At 44.5% G+C, this 27,250-nt stretch overlaps 1 protein-coding gene across 1 annotated transcript in view; it reads right to left on the bottom strand.

Moving 5' to 3' along the window:
- The window catches only part of LOC141128073 (multidrug and toxin extrusion protein 2-like), a 373,391-nt gene that overhangs the window by 255,920 nt on the left and 90,221 nt on the right, over window positions 1-27,250 (bottom strand). The window contains exon 3 of the mRNA XM_073615140.1: window positions 17,163-17,231. Coding sequence (XP_073471241.1) covers window positions 17,163-17,231 — 69 coding nt within the window. The remainder of the gene's footprint in view (window positions 1-17,162; window positions 17,232-27,250) is intronic.

The following is a 27,250-nucleotide window of genomic DNA, read 5'->3' as shown; positions in this document are numbered from 1 at the left end:
CCAGGTTTGCTCCAGTGATGAGGAGGGAGGGGATGATGAGGTCACTGACTCAACGTGGGTGCCTGATAGGAGAGAGGAGGAGGAGGCATATCACCAATGAGGCAGGGTGCCCTCCAGGGGCCAGGCTAAGGGCAGCACACTGACTGCATCACACCCCAAAGCTCCGCATGTGCAGGGCGCTGCAGTCTCTGCGCGTTATTCAAAAAGTTCTTTGGTGTGGGCCTTTGAGACGAGTGCATCAGATCGCACCGCTGCTATTTGCAACATATGTCTCAAGCGTATCTCGCGAAAAAGACCAAAAAATTCCCCTATGGTGGGATTTTCCAGGCACTACCATAAATAATATAGTATAGGTACAAAAATAGTTTTTATTACAAAAATTGAACAAAGTAGATAATTTAACAAAATATACAAATCAAATACAGAAACTATGTACAATGGGATACTTCAAAAGCAGAGTACATATCGTTAAGAATACAAATAGCATAACAATGGAGAAAAGACCAAAGGTCGGGATATAATAAGTCTCACTGAACCGACGTGTTTCAGAGAATCCTTCATCAGGGTTCACCAAGTGAGAGTTACCATTTCCAAAGTACAAATGCTATAAGAGTGTCCAAGGCATAAAATCAACTTCACAAAGGTCTCCCAGGCCGTGTGCATGTAAAGGTAGCCTAATGGCTGGCCATACAGGATGGTATTGTAGAAGACTGATGTAACAGAGGAAATCCCAATTTATGCTAAAGAACGCTGTGCCTGAGGGTTTGGCGCGGCGTTTGTGCGCAGGCTGGGGTCTAAACGTCTCAGGACCTGTGAACTGGATACAGAGGTGAAACCTACAGTTTGTCATGTAGGGGTGAGGCTGAGAATCCGGGCTGGCCACCATACAGCTACAGGTAGTAAAAAAGACCTGTAAACTGGATCCAGAGGTAAGACCTATAGTTTGTCATATAGGGGAGAGGGGAGAGGCTGAGAGTCCGGGCTGGCCACCATACAGCTACAGGTAGTAAAAAAGACCTTCTTAGTCAGCCCAGGGACACAGCATCAGTGAAACGTCCTCCTCCGATCACGAAAGCATATCTCGCGTGGCCAAAACATCTCCCGCTTGGGCACCACATGCTTGACCAGACATATGTTGACCTGCCATGCAATTTGTTGGCAAGCGTATCTAAAAGACCCACACCAAAGAACAAAGAGGACCTCTCCTTGCTCCTCATCAGCTGAGATCTCCAACCCCACTATACCTTCAGTCCTCTGAGACCTGCACTGACAGGAATGAAGGTGTAGAATTAGGTGTGTCACAGCCAAGTACTTGTGGGCAATCTGCTTTCGGTACACCGACGTCAGATTGTACCAGGCAAATTTCCCTGCCCCAGCTGCTGCACCGCCGAAAAAAGTTCGCTCCCAGCCATCCACATGCCCAACAGTTCAATGCTAGCTTGGCAAAATTGCTAGCACTTCAACTGCTGCCTTTTAAGTTGGTAGACTCTGCCCCCTTTCGTGAGTTTGTGGAATGTGCGGTTCCTCAGGGGCAGGTACCCAAACGCCACTTTTTCTCACGGAAGGCGATTCTGGCTCTCTACCGGCATGTGGAAGGCAATGTCCATGCCTCGCTGGACAGCAGTAAGGAGAATATTACCGCTGACTCATGGTCCAGCAGGCATGGGTGACTCTGCTTGCAGCTGGGAAGGATGCAGGACAAGGTGCAGTAGTGTTAGAGGTTGTTCCGCCACCACGCCTCCAAAATGCCACTACTAATGATTGTGACACACCTCTCTCCTCCACCCCCTCCTCTTCTTCTTCCTCCATGGCCTCTTCCTGTGATTTGTCCTCGGAACCAGCGGTGCTCCGTAGGCATTCAAGGGGCTACGCAAGTACGCAGGCCAAAAGATGCCATGCGGTGCTTGAGCTGGTGTGCTTGGGGGACAGGAGCCACACTGGGGCAGAGGTTCTGTCAGCTCTGCAGGGGCAGGTTCAGAGGTGGTTGGTTTGCAACAATGGCACCAACCTCCTCTCTGCCCTCTGACAGGGACAAATGACCCATGTGCCCTGTTTGGCTCACGTCCTTAACTTGGTGGTGCAGTGGTTCTTGGGCAGGTACCCGGGCTTACAGGATGTCCTGAGGCAGGCCAGGAAAGTCTGTGTGCATTTCCGCCGATCATATAATGCCAGTGCTCGGCTGGCGGACCTCCAAAAGGAGTTTAACCTGCCCAAGAACTGCCTAATCTGTGACATGCCCACCAGGTGGAACTCAACGTTGGTCATGCTGCAGCGGCTGCACATGCAGCAGAGGGCCATCAATGAGTACCTGTGCGACTATGGCACCAGGACAGGGTCAGGGGAGCTTGTTTTTTTTTCCCCACGCCAGTGGGCCATGATCAGGGATGCATGCACTGTCCTGTCACCATTTGAGGAGGCCACGAGGATGGTGAGCAGTGACAGTGCATGCATCAGTGACACTGTCCCCCTTGTCCACCTGTTGGAGCACACGCTGCGTGGAATAATGGACAGGGCACTTGAGGCAGAACAGAGGCAGGAAGAGGAGGACTTCCTTAGCTCTCAAGGCCCTCTTTATCCAGACAGTGTTCCTGCGTGCCCGCCGATCACACAGGAAGAGGAGGAGGATTGTGTCAGTATGGAGGTGGAGCCTGGCACTCAGCATCAGCAGCAGTCTTTAAGGGATCAGTCCCAAGATACACATGGACTTGTACGTGGCTGGGAGGAGGTGGCTGCGGACAATGTCGTCCTTAGTGACCCAGAGGACTCCGGACCGAATGCCTCAGCAAACCTACACTGCATGGCCTCCCTGATCCTGCAAAGCCTGCGTAAGTATCCTCGTATTCGTGGTATCAAGGTGAAGGACCAATACTGACTGGCAACCCTCCTTGATCCATGTTACAAGGGTAAGGTTGTGGACCTTATCTTGCCGTTGCAGAGGATGAAACATCTTCGGGAGGCCTTGCAGAAAGGTCTGTGCAACGCGTTCCCAGAGACTGGGAGGTTACAAACTCCTGTTTCTGGACAACGTGTTGCTGAGGCTTCGGTCAGTCAAAGAAGGAGCGGTGGAGAAGGTGGCCGTCTGACCGATGCGTTCAGACAATTTTTTAGTCCACAGCCCCAAGGTATGATTGGTTCCAGCAACCATCGCCAGCGTCTGTTTTACATGGTGCAGGAATACCTAGGGGCAAGATCTGACTTGGACACCTTTCCCACCGAAAAACTGGGTCTTGAGGATGGATCACTGGCCAGAGCTTGCACAGTATGCAATTGAGCTACTGGCCTGTCCTGCATCCAACGTTCTTTCGGAACGCACATTCAGTGCTGCTGGAGGCTTTGTAACCGATCACAGGGTGCGTCTGTCCACCGACTCGGTCGATCGACTGACCTTCATAAAGATGAATCAGTCTTGGATCACCACCAGCTACCAAGCACCTGATGCTGATGTAACCAAATATTTTTTTTTGAAATCTCAGATCTCTTCAAAGACTGCCTATGCTGATGCTGAGTGACTATCCTGAGTAATTATCCTCTTCCTCCTCAATGATCACGCTGATAGCTTGTAAGAACATTTTTGGTTCTGGGCGCCGCCACCAGTGCCTAAGGCCCAATTTTTCAGCCCCTGTTTAACAGGGGCGTGTAATTACAATTTTTGATGCAATACTTTGCAGCAGGGCTCGTTCCTGCGTTCCAACTAGAGTATCTGTGAGGGGTTGCAGTGTTGTGGCACCAGCACCAGTGCCTAAGGCCTAATTTTTCAGCCCCTGTTAAACAGGGGCATGTAATTACAATTTTTGATCTAATATTTCACAGCAGGGCCTGTTTCTGCACCCACCAAGAGGGAGTGAGGACTTACAGTGTTGTGGCACCAGCACACCCACCACCAAAAGCCCAATGTTTCTGCCCCTGTTCAACAGAGGCATGTAATTACAATTCTTGATCTAATATTTCACAGCAGGGCCCTGTGAGGGCTTACAGTGTTGTGGCCACAACAACACCTAAGGCCCAAATTTCTGCTGAGTATATAGGGCAGGCCCCTACTTTCAAACATCCAACTTACAAACGACTCCTACTTGCAAACGGAAGGAGACAACAGGAAGTGAGATGAAATCTACCCCTAGGAAAGGAAATTCTCTCCTATAAGAGTTAATATGGGAAAAACATTTCTCCTTTCCACTGATGCTTTATCACCAATCCTTGTTTCACAAAAAAACCCAAATTTTCAAAAAACATTTGTCATTGGGACAAAAAGGGAGGTGAAATCTTCTGAAGAGGAGCACAGACAGCAAAACAAATGTCCCTAGGTTTTCCAAAAAGCTTAAAAAAGATTTTTTGGCTGGAGCTAAACACATTAAAAATGTACCCGTTCAAAATTACAAACAGATTTTACTTAACAACAAACCTACAGTCCCTGTCTTGTTTGCACCGCCTGTATACTGCTGTTCAGAGTATATAGGGCCTGGTGGCCCCACACCTTTCTTTTTTAATTTGGGTGCGGGGTTCCCCTTAATATCCATACAAGACCCAAAGGGCCTGGTAATGGAATGGGGGGTACCCATGCCGTTTGGGTCACTGATTTTCATCCATATTGCCAGGACATTACATTAAAGTCGCAAGCAGTTTTAAATGACTTTTTTTCCTTTAAAAAAGACATTTTGTGCAGGGACTGTTCTAAGCACGGGAGGCTTGCACTTTACAGGCATGCTATAGACACCCCCCAGGTACGATATTTAAAGGAATATTTCACTTTTTTTTTTTTTTTACTTTAAGCATCATTAAAATCACTGCTCCTGAAAAAACGTCCGTTTTTACAACTTTTTTTTGCATTGATACATGTCCCCTGGGGCAGGACCTGGGTCCCCAAACCCTTTTTAGGACAATACCATGAAAATTAGCCTTTAAAATGAGCAATTTTGATTTTGAACGTTCGAGTCCCATAGACGTCAATGGGGTTCTAACGTTCGTGCAAATTTTCGGTCCGTTCGCCGGGGGGTGTTCGGCTCATCCCTAGCGGAGAGGAAGAGATGACCTGGAGCGAGGACCTGCCGGTTAGAGCCTGAACAAACAAATATGTATGCCAAGGGACTTGACAGGGCCCAGAATCAGTCAGCCAGTTAATCTACAATAAAATACCAGAAACAAGTGCAATGAAGTTATTTAAATAAGTCTAGTGGCTGGCTGGAGGAGAGCGCCCAGGTAAAATACCTGAGCACGACCCCCCAGAGTTTAACACACTAAGAAGGCAAAGAGCACCGCGCTTTAAAATTGGATACCTGGCAAGTATGGAGACACGGTGTGACAGGTCCTCACCTCGATCCACCCACACAGCTACAAACATCAGCTGGAGGGTGAAGGGGTTTTAAATGCAAGGATGACTGGCAACAGCCAATCAGTTTGTGCATACAGTCAGAGGGGCGGGGCTTACCGGGGCATCCCCTGAGATGGCGGCGTGCAAACTGCGCCTCACAACATACCTGGGGGCGTGGATGGTGATGTACTGTGTCGAAGACGGACGCAGTGACGTCACGCCCTAGATCTCACTGGTCAGCAGGGGAACCAGTGTGTGTAGGCTGCTTCGCCACGCATCGTCCTCCTGTGGCACACAGACACAGGTCACATGACACGGAGGGAATCCGGCCACATGACACCATGTAAACAAAAGGCCGCCCGTGCTAGAGGAGCAACGAGCGCCCCCCCCGTGCGCCGAGTGTGGGATCCAGAAGCCACTGGACCTACTTTGCACAGTAAGGGAAAGAAAGAGATCATAATGATACAATAAAAAATATATAATTACAATCAAAAATAGGAAGGAAAGGGAGGGAGGAGAAAAAAGGGGGGGGGGGGGGGAGAAAAAGGAGTACAATCATAATCATTGGGGAGATAAACAGTGTATATACATCGTAACCACAATCTGCATATAATATAGTTCATGACAGTATTACAGTGTACAGCACATCACGAATAAATGTACATGATGGTTAATGGAAAAAAAAAACAGCCTGGGGTAGTCCTAAAAGAACTATATACATTCATGTGGAGCAGTGTTCACTTAGGGGGAGATCAGAGAGGAGGAAACTGAATACTTGTAAGGGGTTTAAAGAACCCAAATATACATGCGTGTATAATATATAGAGATGGCTGAGTTTAGGTAGGGTCTGGTGGTTCTCATTCAGACCCTCCAGAGGAGAAACCCTCTAGGAAGGGCTTGAAGGAGATCGACCTATCGAGGCCAGGTGGTGAGGTGGCATTTAGGCGGAAAATCCACCTCTGTTCACGCTGGAGCAGAGTCCTATTCCAGACCCAGCCCCGCATCCCAGGGTGGACGCGGTCAAGGATCAGAAAAGACACTCTGGGGAAGACTCCATCGTGAGCATTGGTGACATGTCTTCCCAGAGGGAGACTGGGATTACACGTCCGCATGGATGCAAGATGACGGTAGGCTTGTCGCCAAAATTCTTGGACGGTTTTGCCTATGTAGAAGCAGCCACAGTCGCATAAGAGGAGATAGACTACACCGGGCGTATTACAATTTGCAAAATGTCGTGGTGAGTATCTCTCACCATTGGGAAGTAGTGGGTTCTTGGAGGTATTAATAAAACGGCAATAGCCACATCCTCCACATGTGAATGTGCCAAATGTCTACATGAGTCCCTACGGCCCCCTTCCTTAAACTCACTTGCCACCAGGTGATCCCGCAGCGACCTGGCCCGTCTAAAGGTAAAAGAAGGGGTATTGGGCACAAAGGGACCTATGGTTGGGTCCATCGTTAGGACATGCCAATATTTTTTTACAATTGCTTTGATTTTTTGGTGTTTGTTAGAGAATCCTGTAATGATGGATATTGGGTTGTCCCTTCGGGTTTTGGAGGATGGATTATATAGTAGGTCTTGCTGAGTTTTATTGCATGCCCTCTTGTAGGCTCTTTTCAGGCAGGTCTTGGAGTATCCTCGACTCAAAAGTCTTGTCCTCAAAAGATCAGCCTCCTTCTTGAATGTATGGAGTTTATAAGCACCTGGGGGTGAAACCTACTCGCATGTAGGGACCCATGTAGATGCTTTGGCACATTTACATGTGGGGGATGTGGCTATTGCCGTTTTATTAATACCTCGAAGAACCCACTACTTCCCAATGGTGAGAGATACTCACCACGACATTTTGCAAATTGTAATACGCCCGGTGTAGTCTATCTCCTCTTATGCGACTGTGGGTGCTTCTACGTAGGCAAAACTGCCCAAGAATTTTGGCGACAAGCCTACCGTCATCTTGCATCCATGCAGACGTGTAATCCCAGTCTCCCCCTGGGAAGACATGTCACCAATGTTCACAATGGAGTCTTCCCCAGAGTGTCTTTCCTGATCCTTGACCGCGTCCACCCTGGGATGTGGAGCGGGGACTGGAATAGGACTCTGCTCCAGCGTGAACAGAGGTGGATTTTCTGCCTAAATGCCACCTCACCACCTGGCCTCAATAGGTCAATCTCCTTCAGGCCCTTCCTAGAGGGTTTCTCCTCTGGAGGGTCTGAATGGGAACCACCAGACCCTACCTAAACTCAGCCATCTCTATATATTATACACGCATGTATATTTGGGTTCTTTAAACCCCTTACAAGTACTCAGTTTCCTCCTCTCTGATCTCCCCCTAAGTGAACACTACTCCACATGAATATATATAGTTCTCTTTTAGGACTACCCCAGGCTGTTTTTTTTTCCATTAACCATCATGTACGTTTATCTGTGATGTGCTGTACACTGTAATACTGTCATGAACTATATTATTTACAGATTGTGGTTACGATGTATACACACTGTTCATCTCCCCAATGATTATGATTGTACTCCATTCCCCCCCCCCCTTTTTTCTCCTCCCCCCTCTTTCCTTCCTATTTTTGATTGTAATTATATATTTTTTATTGTATCATTATGATCTTTTTCTTTCCCTTACTGTACAAAGTATGATTACCTTCCCTATACTTTTGTGTTTCCCTATGGCCCCATGTTCCATGGTTGCCTTTTGACTCTCTCCGCCCTGTACGTGGTGGGTTGCTCCTGCATCACCACAGTAGGCCCATTGGCTTCTGGATCCCACACTCAGCGCACAGGGGCCGCTGGTTGCTCCTCTAGCACGGGTGGCCTTTTGTTTATATGGTGTCACGTGGCCGTATTCCCTCCGGGTCACGTGACCTGTGTCTGTGCGCGTGGCGAAGCAGCCTACACACACTGGTTCCCCTGCTGACCAGTGAGATCTAGGGTGTGACGTCACTGCGTCCGTCTTCAACACAGTACATCACCATCCACACCCCCAGGTGTGTTGTGAGGCGCCGTCTGTGCGCCACCGTCTCGGTTACGCCCCGATAAGCCTGGCCCCTCTGACTGTATGCACGGACTGATTGGCTGTTGCCAGTCATCCTTGCATTTAAAACCCCTTCACCCTCCAACTGATGTCTGTAGCTGTGTGGATGGATCGAGGTGAGGACCTGTCACACCGTGTCTCCATACTTGCCAGGTATCCAATTTTAAAGCGCGGTGCTCTTTGCCTTCTTAGTGTGTTAAACTCTGGGGGGTCGCGCTCAGGTATTTTACCTGGGCGCTCTCCTCCAGCCAGCCACTAGGCTTATTTAAATAACTTCATTGCACTTGTTTCTGGTATTTTAATCTTGTAGATTAACTGGCTGACTGATTCCGGGCCCTGTCAAGTCCCTTGGCATACATATTTGTTTGTTCAGGCTCTAACCGGCAGGTCCTCGCTCCAGGTCATCTCTTCCTCTCCGCCCCTCTCCTCGGCTCCCTTTTGGCAAGGTAGATACCATCCACTCAACCTTTTTTCCCACAAGTTCATATGCTTAGATGCATGTCTTGGTTTGTCTTTGTTGGGGGATCTATTTCAGTGCTCTATAAATATGGGACTTAGGATTCCAATCTGTCATTGACAGAAGGTAACCCCCTCCCCCTCCTCTTCATTGTGGGCTCTTCTTCCAGTGAACTTTTTTGGTTTCTTTCCCTGCCATTCAGCAATACACATGATTGTTATATACACATATATACTAATATTGCTGGTTAGATAGGACCCAGGAGCTATCCATATATATTGTTGGATGTTGTTGTGGTCGGTATGAGTTTCATGTACTAGTTGGATAACTCTATTCCTCTTTTCCCCTTTTCTCCTTATAAATCCACAGAAAGGGGTTTATTTTGGAGGGCCATATCGGGTTGTCCTTTGTGTGGGACCTCTGACCTTTTCCCCTCCCTGCTGCCATGGAACCTGCCACCTTGTGGTGATGTACTGATCCATCTTGCCAGGTCGAGGGCCTTTTGGGCCAACAGCTGCAACACAGTTTACACAGTTTTAACATTTTGGATATGAGATAATCCCAAGAGCCATACAGTTTGTACGGTTAGTCTTTAAATATTCATATAGAAATCAAAGTGTGATGATATGCGTGTTTACTTTTTAAGCTGCATTTTCATTGTACATCTATTAACCACTTGCCGACCGTCTCACACATATATACGTGAACAGAATGGCACGGGCAGGCAAAATCACGTACCTGGTATGTGATTGCCTTCCCGTGGGCGGGGGTTCCAATCGGACCCCCACCCAGTGCCAGCGGCGGTCGGCTTTTGTCTGGGAGCGTTTAGAGATGAGGGGGAGGCCATCCGATCATGGCCCCCCCCTCGCGATCGCTCCCAGCCAATGAGAAACATCCCCTGCCTCTGTGTAGTACACAGAGGCAGAGGATGTGATGTAATCTCTCCTCGGCTCGGCAGTTTCCGTTCCGGCGCCGAGGAGAGAAGACATGTGAGTGCACAACACATACACACACACACACACACACAGTAGAACATGCCAGGCACACTTTACACCCCCGATCCCCCCCCGATCCCCCCAATCACCCCCCCGTCACACTGACACCAAGCAGTGTTTTTTTTTTTTTTTTCTGATTACTGCATTGATGTCAGTTTGTGACAGTTAGAAGTGGTAGGGCAGTTAGTGTTAGCCCCCTGTAGGTCTAGGATAACCCCCTAACCCCCCCTAATAAAGTTTTAACCCCTTGATCACCCCCTGTCGCCAGTGTCACTAAGCGATCATTTTTCTGATCGCTGTATTAGTGACGCTAGTTAGGGACGTAAATATTTAGGTTCGCCATCAGCGTTTTATAGCGACAGGGACCCCCATATACTATCTAATAAATGTTTTAACCCCTTGATTGCCCCCTAGTTAACCTTTTCACCACTGATCACCGTATAACCGTTACGGGTGACGCTGGTTAGTTCGTTTATTTTTTATAGTGTCAGGGCACCCGCCGTTTATTACCGAATAAAGGTTTAGCCCCCTGATCGCCCGGCGGTGATATGCGTCGCCCCAGGCAGTGTCAGATTAGCGCCAGTACCGCTAACACCCATGCACGCAGCATACGCCTCCCTTAGTGGTATAGTATCTGTAATGATCAATATCTGATCCGATCAGATCTATACTAGCGTCCCCAGCAGTTTAGGGTTCCCAAAAACGCAGTGTTAGCGGGATCAGCCTAGATACCTGCTAGCACCTGCGTTTTGCCCCTCCGCCCAGCCCAGCCCACCCAAGTGCAGTATCGATCGATCACTGTCACTTACAAAACACTAAACGCATAATTGCAGAGTTCGCAGAGTCAGGCCTGATCCCTGCGATCGCTAACAGTTTTTTTGGTAGCGTTTTGGTGAACTAGCAAGCACCAGCCCCAGGCAGCGTCAGATTAGCGCCAGTACCGCTAACACCCACGCACGCACTGTACACCTCCCTTAGTGGTATAGTATCTGAACGGATCAATATCTGATCCGATCAGATCTATACTGGCGTCCCCAGCAGTTTAGGGTTCCCAAAAACGCAGTGTTAGCGGGATCAGCCCAGATACCTGCTAGCACCTGTGTTTTGCCCCTCCACCCGGCCCAGCCCACCCAAGTGCAGTATCGATCGATCACTGTCACTTACAAAACACTAAACGCATAACTGCAGCGTTCGCAGAGTCAGGCCTGATCCCTGGGATCGCTAACAGTTTTTTTGGTAGCGTTTTGGTGAACTGGCAAGCACCTGCCCCAGGCAGCGTCAGGTTAGTGCCAGTACCGCTAACACCCACGCACGCACCGTACACCTCCCTTAGTGGTATAGTATCTGAACGGATCAATATCTGATCAGATCTATACTGGTGTCCCCAGCAGTTTAGGGTTCCCAAAAACGCAGTGTTAGCGGGATCAGCCCAGATACCTGCTAGCACCTGCATTTTACCCCTCCGCCTGGCCCGGCCCAGCCCACCCAAGTGCAGTATCGATCGATCACTGTCACTTACAAAACACTAAACGCATAACTGCAGCGTTCGCAGAGTCAGGCCTGATCCCTGCGATCGCTAACAGTTTTTTTGGTAGCGTTTTGGTGAACTGGCAAGCACCAGCGCCCTAGTACACCCTGGTCGTAGTCAAACCAGCACTGCAGTAACACTTGGTGACGTGGCGAGTCCCATAAGTGCAGTTCAAGCTGGTGAGGTGGCAAGCACAAGTAGTGTCCCGCTGCCACCAAAAAGACAAACACAGGCCCCTCGTGCCCATAATGCCCTTCCTGCTGCATTCGCCAATCCTAATTGGGAACCCACCACTTCTGCAGCACCCGTACTTCCCCCATTCACATCCCCAACCAAATGCAGTCGGCTGCATGAGAGGCATTTTCTTTATGTCCTCCCGAGTACCCCTACCCAACGAACCCCCCCAAAAAAGATGTTGTGTCTGCAGCAAGCGCGGATATAGGCGTGACACCCGCTATTATTGTCCCTCCTGTCCTGACAATCCTAGTCTTTGCATTGGTGAATGTTTTGAACGCTACCATTCACTAGTTGAGTATTAGCGTAGGGTACAGCATTGCACAGACTAGGCACACTTTCACAGGATTTCCCAAGATGCCATCGCATTTTGAGAGACCCGAACCTGGAACCGGTTACAGTTACAAAAGTTACAGTTACAAAAAAAAGTGTAAAAAAATTCTCTCTATTGTTCTGCTCTTTTTTTTACTGTATTCTATTCTGTAGTGTTTTATTGTTATTATGTTTTATCATGTTTGCTTTTCAGGTATGCAATTTTTTATACTTTACCGTTTACTGTGCTTTATTGTTAACCATTTTTTTGTCTTCAGGTACGCCATTCACGAATTTGAGTGGTTATACCAGAATGATGCCTGCAGGTTTAGGTATCATCTTGGTATCATTCTTTTCAGCTAGCGGTCGGATTTCATGTAAAAGCAATCCTAGCGGCTAATTAGCCTCTAGACTGCTTTTACAAGCAGTGGGAGGGAATGCCCCCCCCCCCACCGTCTTCCGCGTTTTTCTCTGGCTCTCCTGTCTCAACAGGGAACCTGAGAATGCAGCCGGTGATTCAGCCAGCTGACCATAGAGCTGATCAGAGACCAGAGTGGCTCCAAACATCTCTATGGCCTAAGAAACCGGAAGCTACGAGCATTTTATGACTTAGATTTCGCCGGATGTAAACGGCGCCATTGGGAAATTGGGAAAGCATTTTATCACACCGATCTTGGTGTGGTCAGATGCTTTGAGGGCAGAGGAAAAATCTAGGGTCTAATAGACCCCAATTTTTTCAAAAAAGAGTACCTGTCACTACCTATTGCTTTCATAGGGGATATTTACATTCCCTGAGATAACAAAAATGATTTAAAAAAAAAAAAAAAAAAAAAAAAAAAAAAAAAAGAAAGGAACAGTTTAAAAATAAGATAAAAAAAAAAAAAAAAAAAAGCACCCCTGTCCCCCCTGCTCTCGCGCTAAGGCGAACGCAAGCATCGGTCTGGCGTCAAATGTAAACAGCAATTGCACCATGCATGTGAGGTATCACCGCGAAGGTCAGATCGAGGGCAGTAATTTTAGCAGTAGACCTCCTCTGTAAATCTAAAGTGGTAACCTGTAAAGGCTTTTAAAGGCTTTTAAATGTATTTAGTTTGTCGCTACTGCACGTTTGTGCGCAATTTTAAAGCATGTCATGTTTGGTATCCATGTACACGGCCTAAGATCATCTTTTTTATTTCATCAAACATTTGGACAATATAGTGTGTTTTAGTGCATTAAAATTTTAAAAAGTGTGTTTTTTCCCCAAAAAATGCGTTTGAAAAATCGCTGCGCAAATACTGTGTGAAAAAAAAAAATGAAACACCCACCATTTTAATCTGTAGGGCATTTGCTTTAAAAAAATATATAATGTTTGGGGGTTCAAAGTAATTTTCTTGCAAAAAACTATTTTTTCATGTAATCAAAAAGTGTCAGAAAGGGCTTTGTCTTCAAGTGGTTAGAAGAGTGGGTGATGTGTGACATAAGCTTCTAAATGTTGTGCATAAAATGCCAGAACAGTTCAAAACCCCCCCAAATGACCCCATTTTGGAAAGTAGATACCCCAAGCTATTTGCTGAGAGGCATGTCGAGTCCATGGAATAATTTATATTGTGACACAAGTTGCGGGAAAGAGACAATTTTTTTTTTTTTTTTGCACAAAGTTGTCACTAAATGATATATTGCTCAAACATGCCATGGGAATATGTGAAATTACACCCCAAAATACATTCTGTTGCTTCTCCTGAGTATGGGGATACCACTTGTGTGGGACTTTTTGGAGCCTAGCCGCGTACGGGACCCCAAAAACCAAGCACCGCCTTCAGGCTTTCTAAGGGCGTAAATTTTTGATTTCACTCTTCACTGCCTATCACAGTTTCGGAGGCCATGGAATGCCCAGGTGGCAAACCCCCCCCCAAATGACCCCATTTTGGAAAGTAGACACCCCAAGCTATTTGCTGAGTGGTATAGTGAGTATTTTGCAGACCTCACTTTTTGTCACAAAACTTTGAAAAAAAAAATTTTTTTCTTGTGTTTCTTCATTTTCAAAAACAAATGAGAGCTGCACAATACTCACCATGCCTCTCAGCAAATAGCTTGGGGTGTCTACTTTCCAAAATGGGGTCATTTGGGGGGGTTTGTGCCACCTGGGCATTCCATGGCCTCCGAAACTGTGATAGGCAGTGAAGAGTGAAATCAAAAATTTACACCCTTAGAAATCCTGAAGGCGGTGATTGGTTTTCGGGGCCCCGTGCGCGGCTAGGTTCCCAAAAAGTCCCACACAGGTGGTATCCCCATACTCAGGAGAAACAGCTAAATGTATTTTGGGGTGCAATTCCACATATGCCCATGGCCTGTGTGAGCAATATATCATTTAGTGACAACTTTGTGCAAAAAAAAAAAAAAATTGTCACTTTCCTGCAACTTGTGTCAAAATATAAAATATTCCATGGACTCAACATGCCTCAAAGCAAATAGCTTGGGGTGTCTACTTTCTAAAATGGGGTCATTGGGGGGGGGGGGGGGGTTACGCCATCTGGGCATTTTATGGCCTTCAAAACTGTGATAGGTAGTGAGGAGTAAAATCAAAAATTTACGCCCTTAGAAATCCTGAAGGCAGTGATTGGTTTTCGGGGCCCCGTACGTGGCTAGGCTCCCAAAAAGTCCCACACATGTGGTATCCCCATACTCAGGAGAAGCAGCTAAATGTATTTTGGGGTGCAATTCCACATATGCCCATGGCCTGTGTGAGCAATATATCATTTAGTGACAACTTTGTGCAAAAAAAAAAAAAAAATTGTCACTTTCCTGCAACTTGTGTCAAAATATAAAATATTCCATGGACTCAACATGCCTCAAAGCAAATAGCTTGGGGTGTCTACTTTCTAAAATGGGGTCATTGGGGGGGGGGGGGGGGGGGGTTACGCCATCTGGGCATTTTATGGCCTTCAAAACTGTGATAGGTAGTGAGGAGTAAAATCAAAAATTTACGCCCTTAGAAATCCTGAAGGCAGTGATTGGTTTTCGGGGCCCCGTACGTGGCTAGGCTCCCAAAAAGTCCCACACATGTGGTATCCCCATACTCAGGAGAAGCAGCTAAATGTATTTTGGGGTGCAATTCCACATATGCCCATGGCCTGTGTGAGCAATATATCATTTAGTGACAACTTTTTGTAATTTTTTTTTTTTTTGTCATTATTCAATCACTTGGGACAAAAAAAACATGCCTCTCAGCAATTTCCTTGGGGTGTCTACTTTCCAAAATGGGGTCACTTGTGGGGGTTTTGTACTTCCCTGCCATTTTAGCACCTCAAGAAACAACATAGGCAGTCATAAATTAAAGGCTGTGTAAATTCCAGAAAATGTACCCTAGTTTGTAGGCGCTATAACTTTTGCGCAAACCAATAAATATACACTTATTGACATTTTTTTTACCAAAGACATGTGGCTGAATACATTTTGGCCTAAATGTATGACTAAAATTGAGTTTATTGGATTTTTTTTAGAACAAAAAGTAGAAAATATCATTTTTTTTCAAAATTTCGGTCTTTCTCCGTGTATAGCGCAAAAAATAAAAACGGCAGAGGTGATCAAATACCATCAAAAGAAAGCTCTATTTGTGGGAAGAAAAGGATGCAAATTTAGTTTGGGTACTGCATTGCATGACCGCGCAATTAGCAGTTAAAGCGACGCAGTGCCAAATTGTAAAAAGTGCTCTGGTCAGGAAGGGGGTAAATCCTTCCGGGGCTGAAGTGGTTAATATGTATTGAATCTGTGTTTATTTATTTATTTGCAGACATTTTTACGTTCTGCGACAAATCGCATATACCCCTGATGAAGAAATAGCAACCCAGGCAAATTTCAAAACGCGTTGGGTATTTCTGTTGTGTTTACCTCTAACTCAACAGACCTTTGCGGTTATTGTTTGTACAAATTGCACTGTATTGTATGATCACTCATCTCCAGAATACCATTTTGATATTGTTTTGTATATTGTTTATGTGCTCGTTGTTTTAAATATTTTCCCTTAATAAATTTATATACTTTTTTACACTTTTTCCATACTTCATTTGCCATCTGCCCTATCCAAAGTGGATAGGGCCATCTGCCCTACCCACTTAGAGGAAAATTCTTTCTTTTCACTTTGTCCCCTATGTGAATTGGTAACAGGTACATTGTACCCCTACCATTTCTCAAAAAAAGCTTCAAAAATAGTAAAAAAGACAGGAGACACTTTGGGACAAGTCCTTTATTAAAATAAAAATGTCCAACAATGTAGATCCATCTCACTGTATCCATCCTCAAGATAGATACCTGATGGGCTGGGACTGGAGGTATGCTGTGTCTGGGTTTCAAGAGGACAGAAACCCAGGCACAAGTGTCAATACCCAGACTATCTGGGTAATTCCTGTAAGGTGGCAACCCTAAAGCTGATATTTCATCTTACATCAAACCATTACACTTTCTCTCGTTAGGTGGTCTGTATATCAGATAACAGAGTTTGCATATAAAAAAAGCAGACAATTTTCCATAAGCTGAGTAGAAAACATTTTACATATTTTACACCATTCCATGTGCTATTATAACAAAAAATTTTAATTTTTATACCTCTTATGTAAAATTCCTTCACCAACTGTGTCTTTTGATTCAGTTTATTATGTATAGATTGTCAGATTACCTACTGTCTATGTGACACAGATCTATTGCTTCCCAAGCTTATACATTTTAACTATGTCCAATGCATACTTCACATTCTGACGTACTGCCCCCTTTTTTACTGTACTATATTTGCTGCCTTTCTTGTATCACTTTGTTATATTTGCAATAAAATTTTGTAAACAAAAAAAAAATGCAGATCATTCTGTGCATTTCAACAGTAATTTTTTTAAAAAATAATAAAATGATAGTAGAGGGTAATAAAAAAGGTGTCTAAGACAAACTTTATCTCAACTTCAGCATTTGCCTACAGTGGCCAATCAGCTTTCAGAAATGTTAATTTTCTAAGCTGTGGTAAAAAATTAAAGATGGAAGTGGATTGTTTGCTACGAGCAACTACAGCAGAACTTGTCTCAGACACTTTTCTACATTTACACCAAAAAAGCTTGTGCACAAGAGCATCATGTTTCAGATGTGCCTAGAGCAGCATAATGCAAAAATATAATCCTGATTGGGAGACAGCCAGATGAAGAAAGTAAATGAACAGATGGGGCCAGGTAACCATGGCATTCCAATGTGCATATGCGGCTAAAGGGTCACAGAATTTATATGCAAAAAAGGTATAAAAGGGGAAAAAAAAGAGAATGTAACAAAATACCTGTGACAGCAAAGTACCACATCCAGCACTCATTCCATAACCAAACGTTATGCCAGTTATATTTACAACCTGTAAAAGAGAAAGATTGGTGAACCATTTAGACTTACTACAATGTACAATGTAGAGGAGCTGTAAAACGTGATTGGACAAATATAATATTTTTCTTATAAAAAAAACATACTAAAATGTTGCATTCTTATTGCATAATATAATGCATTTTTCTTCGACCTTTTCAGATGTGTAGTCATGATCACTGTATCAGTGTCTGAGTAAATTCCTGCTCACTACTTATTTATTAAAAACCTGTAGAATCACATGCGTGTACTCAAATACAGCAAATGCTCCACATGAGGAATAGGCAGAAAAATTGTGATTTTTTTTTTTCAAAATCCTTTTTTGGCTTTGCATATTACAAGCATTATACCTAATAACTCATGGCATACAAGGCACAATAACACAGTTGTAACCAGTCACTAAATACAATTTTTAGAAAATTAAAAACAAACAAACACAAAAAGCAAAGCTGAGCAAAACAGGTAAAAAAAATTGAAAGATAAAATCATAACACTCAACTTGAGGCACATACAGTATCCAGAAATAATGCTCAGTTCGGCAAGCCTGGCTCAACCTAGGTTGAAGCAGACCATAACTTGGCTAAGACTAGAACCAAAAACGTAAATGTATTTTACTGGGATTTTACGTGATAGACCAACACAAAATGGCACATAATTGTAAAGTGGAAGGAAAATGATAAATGGTTTTCAAAATTTTTCACAAATAAATGTAGCAGGCATGTTGTAATGCAATTTCTCCTTCTGGCCACAAAATGGAGACAGAGATGCTGACTTGTCCTTCCAGAAAACTCAGAGACACAAAGCATACTGGGAAAAAGGGGAGTTTCAGGAAGTGCTGAGGTAAATGAGAAGAGGGAAGTGCTGAGGTGAGAGAAAAGAGAGAGAGAGTGGCAGGTTTTCCACACAGCACTACAGACATAGTTGCCAACAGTCCCTATTTTCCCGGGACAATCCCGATTTTGGGACCCTCGTCTCGATTGGAGGCTGTCCCGAATTGGGATTTTCCATAAGAAAAATCGGGAATGTTGTTTTTTTGTTTTTGGAGCAGCGGGCTCCAGAAAAATGTCGGCCGGCGCCGCTGCTCTATCTTCCCCTAGTGCTGAGTGGAGAGAGGAAGGGGGCTCGATCCGTGCAGCCAATAAAGCGGCTTCTTTAGCTGCACGACCCCTCCCCTCTCCACTGCAGCAAGCAGAAGACACGGCGCCGTCGCCGTGTCTTGCTGAGAGTACCCCAGCCCCGTACTGCGCAAGCGCTGCGCCTGCTCAGTACAGGGGGTCTTCCATTGCCGAGGGGAACTTTTTCGGCAGAACACCGGCCGCTGCATTGAGGGGGGGCTGCACTAACTGAGGGGGGGTCTGCATGAATAGAGGGGGGCTGCACTAACTGAGGGGGGCTGCACTGAGGGGGGTCTGCACAAATAGAGGGGGGTCTGCACAAATAGAGGGGGGTCTGCACTAATTGAGGGGGGGTTTATACTAATTGAGGGGGGGTCTGCACTAATTGAGGGGGGGTCTGCACTGAGGGGGGTCTGCACTAATAGAGGGGGGCTGCACTAATAGAGGGGGGCTGCACTGAGGGGGGTCTGCACTAATAGAGGGGGGCTGCACTGGGGGGGTTCTGCACTAAAGGGGGGGCTGCACTGAGGTGGGTCTGCACTAATAGGGGGGTCTGCACTGAGGGGGGGTCTGCACTGGGGGGGTCTTCACTGAGGGGGGTCTGCACTGATGGAGGGGATCTGCACTGATGGAGGGGGTCTGCACTGAGGGGGTCTATACAGACTCTGACGGGGGCACCTGATGCAAGGACAGACTCTGGCAGGGGCACCTGATGCAAGGACAGACTCTGGCGGGGGCACCTGATGCAAGGACAGACTCTGGCGGGGCACCTGATGCAAGGACAGACTCTGGCGGGGCACCTGATGCAAGGACAGACTCTGGCGGGGCACCTGATGCAAGGACAGACTCTGCCGGGGGCACCTGATGCAAGGACAGACTCTGCCGGGGGCACCTGATGCAAGGACAGACTCTGCCAGGGGCACCTGATGCAAGGACAGACTCTGCCGGGGGCACCTGATGCAAGGACAGACTCTGCCGGGGGCACCTGATGCAAGGACAGACTCTGCCGGGGGCACCTGATGCAAGGACAGACTCTGCCGGTGGCAGGCGACGTGGCTAGTGACACACTCAGGGATCCCACTGATTCGCCATTATGGTGAGTTGAATGATTTAATTTTATATTACAATGTAATAATAGAAATAATGCGCTTCAATCATCCTGACACCATAACAACCATGGTACCGGGATGATTGAAGCGTTAACACCAGGCGTTTGGAGTATCTTTATCTGCTGATTGTTAAACTTTCTAGAATACACATATTTCTATTGTGTAGGATCTGGGGCTGCTGTCCCGTCATTCCCCTCTCCCCCATTTCCTTCTCCCCCTTACCCTCTCCATCCCTCATTCATCTCAAACTCTAACCACACCCTCTTGAGCCATGCCCATTTAAGGCATGCCCACGTGCACATAAGCCACGCCCACTTTCACGTAAGCCACGCCCACTTTTCACGCAAGCCACGCACATTTTTCGCAGCGACGAGCTTCGCACGCTGCACTTATAAAATTTTTGCTAAGCCACGCCTACAAACGAATGCCCCGCCCCCTAATTATTGTACGGCTTCGCCTACAGCCAAAAAAGTGTCCCACATATTTTTTTTTCAATGTTGCCAACTATGTACAGAGAGTGATGACAGAAGATCTGAGGAGTGGCTGTGTCACAGTAACAGAGGATTTGTCAGTGTCTCCTTCCCCTGCTCGGCCCCCATCTTTCTCCTATCAGCTGTGTGAGAGACAGAGACCTAGCTGCGCTGATGAGGCTCCTTGCCTGTCCCTGATTAGGTGAGGGGCGGAACCAATGACAGGAGGAGGAGAGAAAAGCCCGGGAAAGGAGAGTGAGAGAAACACACTGTGAGGGACTTTTGGAGCTGAGGGGAGAGAGACACACTGACACCAGAGAGAGTGTGTGACCTATTAGAAAAGGAGGGAGAGCTGTCTGAAGAGAGCGGGCTGAGGTACCAGCATCAGGCAAAAGGAGAGAGAGAGAGACACACACTGGCACCAGAGAGTGTGTGACCTATTATAGAGAGAGAAAGCCAAGCCTTTCCAGAGACTGCCAGGAGAGAGAGTGTGGTGAGGTGACCAGACTGTGTGGTGGAACACACACACAGAGACAGAGGTTTTTTCTGAGATGACCGGGAAAGCACTGCAAGAAGATAGAGGGGAGCCAGGATCGGTGTCACCCACACGTTACACCACCGTTAAGCTCAGGAATCTTGATCGGTGATCCAAGCAACACCCAGGTCAGCGGAGATGATCCACGCCATTTCAGGGATCGCGATATCCATCCAGGTATCAGGTCGACCACTGCCTCTCCACCTTTTGAGTTTTGCTACCAGTCATCTCGATCGGCCCTCAGAAGGGGATCCAGTGCCTTATAACATCGCTAGGAGCATCAGGAGCCTGAACCAGCACCTGGGATTATCGTTATGTCATCGCACACAGGATTGGTGAGAGGGTGCAAACCCAACATCCTTCTTGACACCATACTGACACTGCATGCAGACATCAATTTCCCTTTTTAGTGTCCCAGGATGCTTGTTTGGAGCTGCCATCTCTAGTAGTTTGCCCTTTTAAATCTCATTCTAGAGGATTACTGCTCCATGCAAGCTTGTTTAAACCCACTCTTTTAAAACAAGGGTCCCACTGTTTGCTAGCAGAAGACACTAGTATTCTTCACCTCAGGACCTGCAACATTATTTGTGGCTGGTTGGTATGGAGAGGTGACAATGTCAAAAGGAGGGCGCCACCATCCCTGAATAACATGTGCAAACAGAGAGAAAATTTGGTGGGATTTTGTAGGTGCCAGGTAAGTAATTTTAAACAGACATCACAGCAATAAAAAATATAAATGACATTTTATTGAACATAGACAAGGTTTAAAAAATTATGCTGGCTGTGCATAATATAACAACATAGAAAATAAGGGGTCACTCAGCACTTATAATCCCTACATGTTTCGCCCGTTGGGGCTTCCTCAGGGGATATGTGTTGAGGGACCAAGCTGGATATATCTCTAAGTAGAATAAACATACAGTTAGAAACCATCAACAATAGTAACTCAAATTATATAATCAAGAAGAAAAAAAGAGATGTTAGTGACTGTCCATAGCTAGGTAGTGTAACTGCCAACTGATAAATAGTTACCTGCTATAAAGATGCAACCAGGAATAGGAAAAAGGACATTGCGTTGTACAGGAAAAGGTTTGGCCTGGATGGGCTCAAATAGGGGCCGTAGGGTTGTGTCTGCCATATAAAGGAATAATGTGAATGGGATGGTGAAAAAGAAAAGAATGTGAAAAAGTGAGAGAAGAAAAGGGAGGGGGAAGGGGGGGGAGGAGGGAGGGGAAGGGAAAGGAGGAAAAAGAGGAAAAAGAGGAGGGACAGGAAGAAAAAGGGGTGATGGGAAAAGAATGAGAGGGAAGGCATGAAGAAAGGGAAGTAGGGAGGGAGAGCGGAAAAAAACAGAAAAGAGAGGGGGGAGGAAAAAGATTGGGGGGAAAAGTGGGAAGAAAAGAGGGGGGGATGAAGAGTAAAGAGGGGGGGGGGCACAGGGAAAGGGGGTGAGGGGTGTGAAGGTGAAAAAATAAATAAAAGGTGAAATGTGAATAAGTGCAGCCAAGGGATATTGGTGGTGAAAAAAGATGAAGTAATGCAGTGATAAAACTGGATTAAATAAACCAGAGAAAGGAGATAGTTACACAGGACCAATTGAGTCTAAAGGGAAGCAAGGGCTGCCAGATAGGAAGTTTATCTGATTGAGGAAAAGAAGGGCCAAAAAATGAATGTCTGTATTAAGTGCTGATTAAAAGAAGTGTGTATGGGGAGGAAGGGTAATTTTAAAATAGGGTTAATTCAGAAAGGAAGAAAGTTTGTAAATACTGTCACTTATATTGGTCATCCATATAGGACAAAGCCAAAACCCTGTATACAGATCATCTAAAACCACCTACCAAACAAAAGGTGGGAGGAAAAGTTCCTCTAAAAGACGGTAACAGGTGCTTGTGTTTAATGAGTGGTTCACATGATCCAGCATAGTTATACAGATAAAGCAAATTAATTTTTAGAGGGAAGGTCAAAAACAATAGGCAGCAGATTTAATTTATGTTGAAAGGAATGGCAACAGAGGAAAAGTTGTGGGAAATACTTGGGCAGGAGGGTACACCAAAGTGGCAGCCTGTCCGTCATCTAAATGTGATGTAGTGAGAGAGGTTTAAAGCGGAGGTCCACCTATCTATTGTTTTTTTTGGAGTTCATTCAAAAACTTTTCTTCTCATCATTATCTACTCACATGTTCTGTGTAATAAGTCCGCCTGTGTCCGATTTCGTTGTAAAGAATAACTTATAAAATTCACTGAAGGCGGTTTCCATCTTCATTGTGGGCATTTGAAGCCCACAAGCATGTATTTCCTGGATGCAGTGAATGCTGTGCTCCCAGCATTCACCCAGATGTTGTGATGATGCTGTTGCACAATGCATGCTGGGAAGCCTGAGACTAGCTCCCAGGGGACTGTGGGAGGTCTGGGAGAGGCTAGAAACACGCCTACTCCCATGGGAGGAAAACCAGGAAGTGCTAAGAAGATTAGAAAAAAAAAGGTAATTACGGCGATTTAAATTTTTTTACACAGCATGTCAGCATCTAGGCAAGGAAGAGAATGCACAGAGATAATGTTCAAAATTTGGGTGGAACCCCGCTTTAAGTACACTTACATGCAGATCACGTGTCTGCCGACATCCAATGGAGCGGGGGCACGGGAGAACAGCAAACAGACACATGAGAATGGGAGTAGAAGACTAAATTACCCATAAGACAGCACGGGCTGTGTGGGGAGAAGGAGGGGGGCGGGCGCTTGAGCAGCTGACATAGCCCATTTAGTGGGCACGCCTCTATCTCCGCTCACAAGCTCGTGGGGAAGAAAGGAAGGTAGAACGAAAGTGTAAGATAAGAGTGAGAGGAATGGGAAGAAGTAATGATGAATAGTCGGATGGACAAAATGAATATATGTAAATGGATAGGGTGGAAGATTGTGGGGGTGGGGGAGTACAGTGCAGTGCCGATCACATTGCTGGTGGAGAGTAATTGAATAATGATAACATTAATGGTCAAAATAGCGGAGGGCAAATTAAGAAAAAATAAATAAAAATGAATATGAAATAAAGAATAAAAAATAGAGAAAGAAATATGGAAATAATTATGAAATAAAAAATAAATGTAGATATAATAAATAAAATAAAATTAAAAAAAATGATAAAACATAAAATAAATATTATAAATATATCAACAGATCCGCGCTTCAGACTCTTTTACACCTGCAGCCCCCCTATGTAAGTAGGGAACACCTCAGTGATACCCCAAAAAAACTAAAAATCAAAATATAGGGAGTGGGGCTGTGTTAGAACAAAGGGTGTGACTGTAAAATTAACAAGTGCTCTGGTGCGTGATATAAACGCTTCTTAGAAATGGAGAAATATATTATAATGTGAAACTCCCAAAAATCAATATATCCATATATGTAATTAGTGAAAATTCTTATTTAGTGGTAGAGGGAATTTTCAACTATGTGTACAAACAGTAACACAAAGCTATCACCATTATATAACATGTGTTGACAATGGTATATATAAATCTACTAATTAGTAAATATAAAGTGACAAGTGCCAGGTGGTGCTATGTATAAAAACTATGGTTATCAAACCATTGTGCAATAATGTGCAAAAAACATTTAAAAATTATAGATCATTAATTATGTGTAAAATCCACAACTATGTATCGAAAAAAAATCCCATATACTGTTTATTGCAAAGTGTTCGTAACAGTAATATAATGTGCCATGCACCGAATACCCGTAGAAATTATGCAGAAGGTTCTTCTTTGGTGGTAAAGAGCCGTGCTGTAGCTGCAGCCTTCGGAGTAGACTGATCATGGCTATTGGAGTTAAAGTGAGTCCCCATCTCCCTGTATGCAAGTAGCTGCTTTGGATTGGGACGCGTGGAAGGATACTGGCACCCATATAATCGGAGAGACCAACAGGATCAACATCATACGCTCATACCCCTGCAGGGGTGGAGCGCTCCGGTGAGTGTAACCACATTGGGGGGTGATTGCCAACAATTACAGCATGGCTCTTTACCACCAAAAAAGAACCTTCTGCATGATTTCTACAGGGATTTGGTGCATGGCACATTATATTACCTTTACGAACACTTTGCAATAAACAGTATATGGGATTTTTTTCGATACATAGTTGTGGATTTTACACATAATTAATGATCTATAATTTTTAAATGTTTTTTGCACATTATTGCACAATGGTTTGATAACCATAGTTTTTATACATAGCACCACCTGGCACTTGTCACTTTATATTTACTAATTAGTAGATTTATATATACCATTGTCAACACATGTTATATAATGGTGATAACTTAAAGTTTGTGTTACTGTTTGCACACATAGTTGAAAATTCCCTCTACCACTAAATAAGAATTTTCACTAATTACATATATGGATATATTGATTTTTGGGAGTTTCACATTATAATATATTTCTTCATTTCTAAGAAGCGTTTATATCTCGCACCAGAGCACTTATTAATTTTATGGTCACAACCTTTGTTCTAACACAGCTCCACTCCCTATATTTTGATTTTTAATAAAATAAATATATAATAATAATAAATAAAATTAAATGAAATAAAAGTAAGTATATGTAAAACAAGGAGGGGCAGATAGGCAATGGACAGTCAGTAAACATCAACAGATATACATGACACATTTTATTACTCAAAAAATATGTATACAAACAAAAATTCATAATACATTTGGGTAAGTGTGTTATTGAAGGACAGAGGCAAATTAGCCAATGATTACAATAAATTTGTCAAATTTGTCATTGAACTTTTAAGATTTATCCTCACACGGAATGTTTGTTTTTGGACTCTCCCACTACCTCCAGGTGCAGGGGGTTGCGATGGGGACACGATGTGCCCCATCGTATGCCAACCTGTACCTGGGGTGGGGGGGTGGGAGAAGGAACATTTTGCCAGGGACAATGTGCCAACTTTACTTGGGCACGTCGCCACCTGGCTTCGATACATTGATGATATAGTGATGTTTTGGACTGGTACTAGGGACGAATTGGACCTATTTATGACTATCATTGGTAGTAATGAATATAACCTAAAATTCACCATGAATTGCGACCTTACCAAAGTCAACTTTTTAGATCTCGACATTTTCTTGAACAGTGATTGCTCTCTGGGCACTTCTCTTTTCCGTAAACCATCAGCTGCAAATACTATTCTACATGCAACAAGTTCTCACCCTGTTCCATTAAAGAGGAGTATACCATACATCCAATACCTTCGTATACGAAGGAATTGCTCCAATGATGAAGACTTCCACAAGGAAGCCCGTAATCTTTACTTCAGATTGCAGAACAGAGGATATGGTCATAGTTGCCTAAAAAGAGCGTTCAACAAAACTTTAAAGCAAAATAGAAATTCTTTGATTTATTCCAATCGGAATAGGGAAGCTAATGAATGTATCAGAATCATCAGTCCGTACTGTAGGCAACATCAACAAGTTCGTTCAATTCTGAAGAAGTTTTGGCCTTTACTTTCAACAGATCCCGTAATTACAAAATATGTCAAACCGTATCAAGTTATTACTTTTAAAAGAGCCAAATCTATTAAGGATCGGATAGTTCACAGCCACCACAACCCAATACCAACCATGACTCCTGCTGCTACAGGAACTTTTTCTTGTGGTGGCTGTGATGTATGTAGCTTTATCAGTAACAGCTCTGGTACACTCCTTCCAAATGGCACAACCCACTTCATTAAGCATAGGGTTACTTGCCAAACCCCCGGCGTAGTTTTTATCATGCAATGCCAATGTGGGTGCTACTACATACTAAACGTCCCTTCTTTAAAAGGATCTGTGACCATGTAGGTCCTATTGCCAAACGCAAAATGGTAACAGCTGTTAGTCCACATGTAGGGTTGTATCACAACTTCAACCCCCAAATGATCTCCTTTTCTGCCCTTGACCATCTACCCCTCAATGCCAGAGGAGGTAGTGTTGACCGTGCTCTACTACAACTAGAGGCCAGATGGATACATGGCCTCAAGGCTATGGTCTATCCTGGCCTCAATGAAACAGCCAGTTTCAAGCCTTTTCTGTAACTCTATTGTTCCCTTTTTTTTTTTTTTCCTGTCTTGATCCATTCCATCTCCTCCTTTCCCCACTTGTCTGCCTCGTCCTTATTCTTTTTTCCGCCTCGTCTCCCCCCCCTTCCCTTTCTGGGCTATTTTTACCCTTTTTGTATGTATCTCTCACTGATAATCTCTCTTTGTACTGCTCAATATTTATCATTAGTGTATTGTAAATTTTTTTTTCATAATATCACTAATTACTTTTTTGCTGTAACACACTTACCCAAATGTATTATGAATTTTTTGTTTGTATACATATTTTTTGAATAATAAAATGTGTCATGTATATATATCTGTTGATGTTTACTGACTGTCCATTGCCTATCTGCCCCTCCTTGTTTTACATATACTTACTTTTATTTCATTTAATTTTATGTTTTATATTTTTTTTTTTTATTTTATTTATTTTTTATATCACATTTATTTTTTATTTCATAATTATTTTTATTTCCATATTTCTTTCTTTCTTTTTTATTTCTTATTCATTTTTATTTATTTTTTATTTATTTTTTCTTAATTTGCCCTCCGCTATTTTGACCATTAATGTTATCATTATTCAATTACTCTCCACCAGCAATGTGATCGGCACTGCACTGTACTTCCCCCCCCCACAATCTTCCACCCTATCCATTTACATATATTCATTTTGTCCATCCGACCATTCAACATTACTTCTTCCCATTC

The sequence above is a fragment of the Aquarana catesbeiana genome, linkage group LG02 (assembly GCF_042186555.1).
Source record: "Aquarana catesbeiana isolate 2022-GZ linkage group LG02, ASM4218655v1, whole genome shotgun sequence".
Lineage (NCBI taxonomy): Eukaryota > Metazoa > Chordata > Amphibia > Anura > Ranidae > Aquarana > Aquarana catesbeiana.
This window is presented reverse-complemented; position numbering and strand designations above follow the sequence as displayed.